This window comes from Phallusia mammillata, chromosome 4, assembly GCF_965637545.1.
Source record: "Phallusia mammillata chromosome 4, kaPhaMamm4.hap1.1, whole genome shotgun sequence".
Lineage (NCBI taxonomy): Eukaryota > Metazoa > Chordata > Ascidiacea > Phlebobranchia > Ascidiidae > Phallusia > Phallusia mammillata.
Window position 1 is genome coordinate 26,484,050 of NC_137255.1, and position 9,768 is coordinate 26,493,817.

Consider the following 9,768-nt stretch of genomic DNA (forward strand, 5'->3'; position numbering starts at 1 on the left):
GTGTCTCTATGTTTTTTTCGACCTAGACTGAAAGACAGATCATTTTGTAACAAACGCTGCACCGTCGATGTTATTACAAAAGCAACCCAGAACCCATCAATCACAAAAGCACTGGAATACCGTCCCAATAGGTGAGTTGTTTTAATAACCAGTAACCGACTTTAATTTTCAAAAAAACACACTTTAGACCACTTCTACTTATGGGTAAGATCATTTGAGTTTGCAACTGTGGGTGCGGTCAAATGAGACAAAGATTTTCACAAAAGTAATTTACTGTAAAGTGAGTTATAGAAACGAATAGATTCTTGCTTTAAGCCCCCGAAAACACATTGGATTTATTAGAGCCTATTGTTTTTCCAAACTGTTGTTTTCAACCACCTTGAATTTTTATTTTTTTTTGTTTTTTTTCACGGGGTTCGAACCCAGGAATCTCCCGGGGACGAATCCCGATCAGGTTTTTATGTCTGTATATGGGTCAGGCGCGCCAGGCCATTAGGCCAAGTTCCTGCCCAAAATCAACCACCTTGAATGACAAAGTCCGATAAAGGTTGCCAAACATACGGTCACCACGTGGAGAACAAAACGAAAAAAATAGACTCCATTTAAATGGGGTGGTGGCGGTCGAGAGCAAGATGAGAGCAGCACAAATACATAAAGCGGTTCAGGGCAAATATAGCGATGAAAGTCAAAGATCTTCGTGTCGGGTTCTATACGCAATGTTTTTATAAGTTACAACGAAAGAAACATTTTACAATTTTGACGGTTAGGACTTTTAGGATTTTGTAATTCCATTATCATTAGAATTCAATCGCATGTCCAGTCGATTAGTGGTTTAGAGTGGCCCGTTTGTGTTTAAACAACATGGGTTCGCGATGTACAGTCTATGTTTAAACGGTCATGTTTTAAGGAAACCCTTTCCTTCTCACCAGCAAACGCAAAGTTAAATGTTTCAATCACAAAATTATATACGATTTTGTGTCAAACTAAACAATTTATATCAGATTACACGAAGCCGAACATAAATCTGAATCCACCACCTAAATGTTAACGTACCATCTGATATAATGTTCACGATACTAAACGCTAACAATAAAAAGTAAAACATGCACAGAAAACGGGAAATATGCGTAACATTACAACGCTATATATTCGAGTCTAAGATACAAGGCTTTGAATCTGTAATCTTAAAAAGCCCAACACCATCACGAAATTGTCAAAAGGTACAAAAAGTGAACGGCATAGAATCATTCATCGCTAATCTCAAGTTTAAAAATTTAACTATAGCAATTTAATGCACAGCAATGTATTTAGTGGAACTTTGATATAAAATGGATTTACAGGATTTCAGGTTTCAACCAGTGAAAATATCACACAAATGCAAGCACAGCAAAATTTTCACAAAATTAAATTGACTAAGATTTGCGTTTGAAGGTTCATTTAACAAATGCACGTCACAATAAATGAATACGTCACCACAAAATCGTCAAGATTTGTCAGACCAAGCAGGAACTCGAAAAAAATCCGCATTGTGACGAATGCATCAAATAATAAACGGAAAATAAGACGAAGGCAAAGCCAACATACTGACCAATAATGTTACCAGTGGTAGAAGAGCAGGGCTGTGGTGCTGAAAAAGTTATGTGTAATGCGTAAAGCTTACAAGAGCGAGTGTGTCACAATAAAACAATAAGGACGGATGTACTTAAACACTAAAGTAAAAACTGTTTTGTAACAAATATGATTTAAAGCTTTTATAAGAACTTTTATGCCAACAAAACAGTGTAACACTGCATTACCGGTATCGCGAGTGAATCTTGTGGGACATATTGATCAAGTAATACTGTTTTTCGTTTAGCGTCGTATCCTGCATGTACGACGCTAATATCTGTTCGCACAAAAATCAGAGTTGTAATCAACGCAACGTTCAAGATTTTTGTTTGAGATTGTCAAAGAGGTTTTTATGTCGTATTTCGATTCTAACTGTCCCTCGCGATTTTGATCTGATGAGACTTTTCCCTGCTTTTGTGAAGTTGTTTCCCCAAACATCCAAAACGCTGATGTTGTGAATACATCGAGCCAATGACTCAGCACTTTCATCTGTCAGGTCGTTCAAACACAGATCAAGAAGTCCCATCTAAATAAAACCAGAAATATGGTTTTCCAATATACTTCCATTTCATATATTTTATATCCTATATACCAAGTTACTATCATTTGATAATATCATTTATTCTGCACATATGGATTGATTTTTCACAAAAAAAAGAGTAAGTCCCTACACGCGGATACACAGTAAGCAAATGTTGCGGTTATTTTTAGATTATTAAGGACAAATTATTGTACTGCTGATGTACGATTTGTTTTTGTTCCATGTGTTGTAAATATTATCTTTTAAGAAAAATGGATTCGTTCTTTTAAACACTATATACCAGAAAGAGAACACAAGACATCGTCATTTTGAGTTGATCAAACACGTCCCCTAGATAAGGAAGGATCGTGCCGAGATTTGTACCCGTATTACAACCAGGTTAAATTTCTTAGAGCTGAATATAAGTAATACGTAATGAACGACTTTTTTGCATCCCGCTTGGAATTTAATGGAGACTGAAACAAAGATGTCGACACTTGCATATTGGCGGTCGCAAAGAAAACTCAACGATCTGGAGTCAACTGCGAAGTTGCTAATGCAGTTTTGCCATTTTTAAATCGCTTGATGTTTGTTGACCCAATCGGACGATGTGTAGTAAAAACTTCGTATTCGTATGTTTTGACCATGGCGTTTTAACACATAATCATTCGCATCCAAGCCTATGCCTTAACGTACAACGCGCTTTAAACGTAAAACGAATGAAACAAGTAGTTAGGTGCATGCTTGATTTGTAATGTTAGGTTTACCCGTCATCGGGAAAGAAAAACGCGATCTTTTTGGCGTGAAGTGTGTTTTTTGCAGTTTCGACAAACAAATTGAAGAAAGAGACAAAATTTACCGCCGATAACGATTGGACGTCCTTTTAAATATAAACATTGCAGTATATGCTTATGATGCCGTTATCAGTGGAAAGAATTATTCTTTAGTTCAAATTTAACGTTTGATGCGTATCCTATATGTCAGTGGTTCTCAAAGTATGGGTCGCGACCCAAACATGGGTCGCACAGGGTCAAAAAATGGGTCGCGCTATGGCGGTTCAATGCTGCGTAAACAAACTATTACTGCATTAAAGTAAACACCAACGAATTTGCTTAATATAGTAGTAAAGTCACCTCACTCGACCACGTTGTACAGTTAACAGAACCAACTATTACCACATACAGACGACAACAGGCTTCCAACTTTACTGTTACGCACATGGTGATTGTAACGTGACACGTCGTAGCACGGGAAATAGTAGGACACGTTAATCATGCGAAACTGAACGTGGACATGTACCAGTTAGCGTTTAAGGATGAGTAAGTATTCGTACAAGGAAACATTTTTAGATTTGGGATTCACTTCTATCAATGATCATAGTGCTACAAAGCCACAATATGTGTTGTGTTATGCAGTGTTGGCGATCGAATCAATCTCGTTAAGTCTGCAGCCATTTGACATGGGCAGACTCCTATGCGGCGACGATGTGGCCTCGAAATTGCAGTCCGTCTCGTTAATACATTTTTGATGTTTGAGACTTGGGTCGTGAGATGTTTATAAAACTCAGATTTGGGTCGCGGTCAAAAAAGTTTGAGAACCACTGCTATATGTATATGTATTCTGACCCACGTAATCAAAAACAATAACAAACGAAATTTTCCTTATAATTGTTCACGTGCATGAATCAAGTTTCTTACAGGTTTTTCCAGTTGCAGTATAAAATCGCAGAGTTGTCTCACTCCTTCGCTTCCTATGTTGCATTTTTGAAGCTTAAGCTCGTAGATATTGTGAAGACAACAGGCCAATAAAGATGCACCCAGATCACCGATCTTGTTTCGGGAAATGTCCAGTTTCTTTAGCTGTTATTAAAGCAAAATTTAACATGTCAATTCGTAACAAACCAAACGTGAGAAATCAACAATGTGTTGACTGTTAGGTTAATGCAGGTTAGGTTACTAAATATTTCTATAAACCAGTGAAGGGCAATTACTTTTAAAAGGAGTCACCCAAAAACTGACTTGTTTTAAGGGCCAAATTGCGCATAATAATGATCCAAAGACAGCTTGTGACATCACAGACAAGACAAAAAGCATTAAGATTGTGGGCGAACAATTGCATTTTTGATAGTTGTCATTCAATAAAGGCTATTGTTTAGCAATGGAGACAGTCGATTCTCCCCTGAATTGCCTCACGGACCCCTAAAGGACCGCGGACCTCAGTTTAAGAACCGCTACGCTATCGCGTAACAAAGGATTGAACGAGTTGTGTTTTATACAGACTATGGCCAGCATCTCATGTTAATTTTTGCCTACACATGTGGGTCATAACGTAAATATATTTCAAAACAAGAAAACAATGGCAGTCTTTTCAAAATGAATGCAACACGTATTTCATGCACGTTATAAATAGGTCATTTTATATTGAATTTTTTTTAATTTACGTGACTTCACGCGGTGAAACAGGTACAGCTAAAGGACCGGATGTGGCCGCCAGGCCGTAAAATGCCCAGGTCTGCTGTAAATACAGATGTTGATTTTTCATATTCGGACTGGTTCATGCTTTTGCATTTGTGTAGCGCTTGAAAGCTTACCCGAATTGTAAGGCAGGCATTAGTAATGATGATATAACATCATAATGGTGGACAGTTGGGTCGTTACATTTCGGTTGCAAAATTACGTTTTTCTAATATTTCTGACAAGGAATGTGCTTATTTTCTGGGCAATGTTTTAAATAGCTATTTTACCCAAACTTCGCACAAGAGTTTTGTAATATTATGTACAAAGTTATGTCGCATATGTTGTTTCATCAATAAACTCGCATGGGACATCGAAATTTATTCTTAAATAAAAATTTGCTGGAAGAGCAACATTTATTAAATAGCTTACTTTATGGAAAACATATCATATAAATCACTCAAATTGTGGTGAATCTTTTTTCTGTGTTGATAATCTCGAAGGACACCATGCGCGAAAAAAATATTCAGGTCATAACATGCCGGAAATAACCGCTTAAATTCATGAGTAGATAAGGAAGGACCATACCTTAACGCATAACAAATGCAACCCGCGTGCATTGTTTACATGATCCAGTTTAACAAAGGGGCGGAAATTTAAATTTCAAGTAATTCTTTTATTTAATGCTGTTTTGGATATTTTTTTCTGCAATAATTTTTATTTCCGAACCGCCTGTCATCATAAATAAAACCACCCCGTATAGTGAAGATGTTCTACCGGTTCTATTTTGTGTATTTTACTGTTGGTGTTAAACTTATTTGAGGTAGTGTGTGTTGCATACAAATATTTTATGTTGACAAAACATGTAACAAATATGTTGAAAACTGAACATAAAGTAAGTACACAAAAGACATCACCAGTAAAGTTTTTTGGATAATACTCTCCCATCATACCTGGGATTTGAACAGTCACTGCACGCTGAGCCTGACTTTGAAAAAAGTATTGGGCCAAGAAAGTCACTCCAGTTGCTCGAAATGCGTTTGCAGCCTTGTGGTAATTTGTAGGTTGATCGCTTGTTACCTTTAAGTTGATGCGATCGGACAATGTGGGGTAAATAAACTAACTTTCTAGTGATATGTGTCAAGCCCAGACGTGAAAGAAAATAAGTAGGTAGGTGACATTAAAATGAAAAAAAAAAATATTCGCACACGTTTAATTACGTCATACATAGTTCTTTTCTATCATTTCAATGGAAATATGCAAACGAAACTAAACTATAATGACATAAATTAATTTTAACATTAGATACTTAAATTGCACGAGTTTTATTCTCCGACGCATTTGACACAGTAAATAAAAACACTGGGAGCCACAAAGACCTTTTGAAATGAAATGGCACCGCACATAACCTTTTTGCTTTGCTTGATTATTTTTGTTTAACACGTATTGTTACACAAATATTAACAAACACGTCTTCACACACACGGCAAACAAACACAGTCGCACTGCGTGTCAATCTCACGGCGCACGAATGTGACGCCACACACAGTGATGCGCATTATGTGACGTCACACATTCGATTTGCTAAAGCGTAAAATTACATGGCTGCCGAACCGAATCGCATTGAAGGTTTTTTTTTAAATTAATTTGTTGGCAGCAGTTGCGTCGAGTTTAGTAGCTATACAAAATGTATAAATTTGTTTATTGTGAACTGCTAAATCCTTAGGAATAGTTGGAAGAAACATTCAAAATGTTTAGATCACTTTGACTTCTTGGTCAAAAATTTCCCGTTATATTCGGCACCAAATTAAACAAACTAGTAGCTATAACTATTGGAACTCTGTACGGTCATACGGTATTTTATTGTAGTTTTCATTTTCGACGTTTGTGATCTGCATAATTGTCGCAATACAATGTTGTAAATATTTTGTAATTACAAAAACTGTGACGTATAAGAGGAATCAAAGAGCTAGATGCGTCTCAGGGGCCGCGGGTTGGCGACCCCTGGTAGGAGTGAAAAAGTTGAAAAAATCATGCAATTAGCACAAATAATTAATTATTGAACCACACAACAATCCAAACTGTGAACAGAGTATTAACCGCCTTGGTTTACTTTCTAAAACCAAACTTTCGTTACGTTTATGTGAGTTGCAGTACAGAATCGCAGATTACTTTGCATAAAATGCTCAGAAAATAAGTATTGCAAATGTAAATGTTTTATGTGTGCCAAACAGTATACAGAAAATGTTAATATGGCGAGTATCTGACACAGCAGTGTGCAACTGTTAACTGTGGTCGAAATGTTGCCTTAATTTGAGGCTATTTGATAAAATCTATTGATTTCACAGCAATAAACAGTTGTTTTGCGTTATTGTAGTACACCTCGAAAGGCAAAGGTTTTGAAACATCAGATTGCTGGGCTACAGCAGTGTTACCTAACCTTACTTGGCTTATGGATATCTGAACTGGACCAAAAACTATGCGACCCCCCAGTGGCTAATTCACTACCGATCCCAGCAAACGCTGTATCCAGGCATAGAATAAATAACTAATATTGGTAATTTTATTCAATAAATCAGAGTAAAATGCCACTGAACGTTGTCTTAACGAACAAAACCGAAGTAATCAAACATTGTAAAAGTGGTTAGCTGCGCTCCTACACATGCAAATGGCACCCCAGGGGAAAAACTAAAAACTAAAACACTAAATGCTTATCCTGTAAATGCGTAACTAAAACACTAAATGCGTATCCTGTATGTAATAAAAATAGTATGACCCACGCAATAACTCAAAATTGTAATTAACATTTTCTTGTAATTTTATAGGATAAGTTACTTACAGGCGTTTTCAGTTGCAGTACAGTGTCGCAGAGTTGTCTGACTCCTTCACTTCCGATGTCGCATCCTTGCAGCACCAGCCTTTCGATTTTGTTAAGGCAACGGGAAAACGAAGATGCTCCCAGATCACTGATTTTGTTTCCGGAGAGGAAGAGTTTCTTCAGCTAATGTTGTATTAAAAACAAGCACATGTTAACAAATAACAAAGCAGAAAACAAAAACATCATAAATATCACAGTGGCTTGTTCCGACATTCAAACAGTGGGTTTTTTCACTTTTAAATAATTTGTAACGTGGATAACCAGTCATAGCTAACATTCTCTTAGGCAACACGCATTATTTAAGTGAAACGCATTATCACAATTCAAAATCGTCATCCGCATCTTTCATGCCAGGGGTCGGCAACCCCTGGCATTAGTGCCAAGGTTGGCACGCAAGGTGGTTTTTCATGGCACGCCAACCGATTTGCCTGTTTATATTGGAGTAACATTTTAACCTGTTACACTGCTTGTTTATAACTTTTATTATGCCATTGTTGTAAAATTCAGCCTTAAATGTACAAAACATTCTGTTGTGTTTTTATTATCTGGGACGAACCACTATTATTTAGAAAAAACGTTGGCACGCGAAGCCATTACCACAAGGAAATAACAAGTAAATTGGCACGCGTCGGTTGCTGACCCCTGTTTTATGCAATATAGGGCGACATTTTAAGTCGTTGAATTGAAAAATATCGTAAAACTTGGAAGCAGAATTGTTTTGTTACTAATGACCATTTGTTTTGTGTATTGATGTCAACATAAGCTGTCCATAACACAGTTGAAAACGGGCCTGAAATTGGAGCCCGAGTCCGAAAGTACAAGCTCGAAACCCGGCCTGAACCGAATCATTTTTAAGAATTGAGACCCGAAAGTTGGATTGGCAGGCCTATACACTGAAGCAGCGTGGTCCAACTGCAGGCCCGCGGGCCAATTGTGGCCCGCGAGATAATTTTGTTGGCCCGCGAAAGTCCCAACATTTTAATGACAACTATAAGTTTTGTCTTCAATAATTCAATGTTTTTAATATGTGAGGATTAACGCACACTAAATATTGTAAAATCTCCTATTGTGAAGCCTGACAAGGCATTGTTATGTAAGAAAGGGTTCTGCTTCTCCAAACCGTTCAGGGGCATTTCTTCGCTAGAGTGGAAACTGAATGTTTTTGACAGCTTCTACTAAGTAAATAACTATAAAGTATAAAAATAAACTTATCTATAGGTAAAAAAAGGTGTATAGTTACCCTAGAGTTTGATTCAAAAAAAAAGTTTTTCCTGCAAAAAATTAAACCTTGGCCCGCGTAGTCAGTTAAAGATTTTAAATGGCCCGCAACAAAATAAAGTTGGACCACACTGCACTGAAGCATCAGGAAAGGCAACAAACACGATAGACGATTGGTCTTGGACAAGGCGTTTTAAGTCTGTTTTGCAATAGGTCATGTCCAGCAACTGACAACTTAGCTAGATGAATTTAAACAAAAAAAACATGACACAGAGTGTAAAGTCAGGCCTGATTTATGCCCCCTTTTTCAAAGAAACCTAAGCCCGAACCCGACCCGAAAAGCATGCATTACACACAAAATAACTTGACCTACTTCTTAAAATAAAGCATGAGAATCATTTTAACCACATGTCAAAGTAGTACGTAGTTTCGCTTTGTAAAATGCCAACACTTTTATTTACTGACGGTGGCAGGTGTTGGCATACTGGATATAACTAATTTTACCGCAAACTGTCAGGAAAAACTTTCCAATATATAAGCTATTGCTGCCAGGCATAGTATCAAGTTTAAAGAGCTCTTCTGGCAAATGTGATTTTATTCCGACGTTTCGACGTCCTATACAGGTCGTCTTCATCAGGGTAAATAACACTGAATGCGACTAGTACAGTGCACGATAAACAAAGGAAAAAAGGAAAAAAAGAATAGAACGCAAGCACGTAACAACGCAACGAAAACACCGCGCGATAACAAATGATTGACCCTCTAATCTTTAAGCAGGTGCCTGTAGCACGCTGGAAGCATCACGTCTGTTTTGATGTTCATTGTGTTGACCCGTTGGTGAATATTCCATGACTCAAGAAATAGTCTTTTCCTGTAGTCAGGCTCCCGGGCCACAACAGAAGCCGCATTGAAATCAATACGGTGGCCTTGTGATACCGCGTGATTGGACAGGGCCGACTTCTTTGCGTCGCTGTTGGCAACATCCCGCTGATGTTCTTTTCGGCGGGTGTTGAGTGACCTTCCAGTCTCCCCGATATATATTAACGGACACTCGGCGCAGGGAATAGAATATACAACACCACGTTGTTCAA

The 9,768-nt window shown here is 37.6% G+C and overlaps 1 protein-coding gene across 1 annotated transcript; it reads right to left on the reverse strand.

Annotated features, from left to right (window-relative positions):
- Positions 1-384: 384 nt before the first annotated feature.
- Positions 385-9,167, reverse strand: LOC145223247 (ribonuclease inhibitor-like). Its single transcript, XM_080089637.1, has 4 exons — positions 8,700-9,167; positions 7,421-7,582; positions 3,826-3,987; positions 385-2,134 (listed from the first exon to the last, which is right to left on the reverse strand). Exons 1-4 carry the CDS (start codon positions 8,820-8,822, stop codon positions 1,925-1,927), a joined length of 657 nt encoding a protein of 218 aa, XP_079945763.1. The 5' UTR covers positions 8,823-9,167; the 3' UTR covers positions 385-1,924.
- Positions 9,168-9,768: the final 601 nt, after the last annotated feature.

Bases quoted from the DNA above. Each gene is read 5' to 3' on its own strand.
- LOC145223247 (XM_080089637.1), bottom strand. From the start codon at position 8,822: ATGCTTCAGTGCAGTGTGGTCCAACTTTATTTTGTTGCGGGCCATTTA. The intron at 7,583-8,699 runs GTAACTATACAC...ATACAACATTAG, and splicing joins TTTTTGAATCAAACTCTAGG to CTGAAGAAACTCTTCCTCTC. The intron at 3,988-7,420 runs GTAAGTAACTTA...CTTTAATAACAG, and splicing joins TACTGCAACTGAAAACGCCT to CTAAAGAAACTGGACATTTC.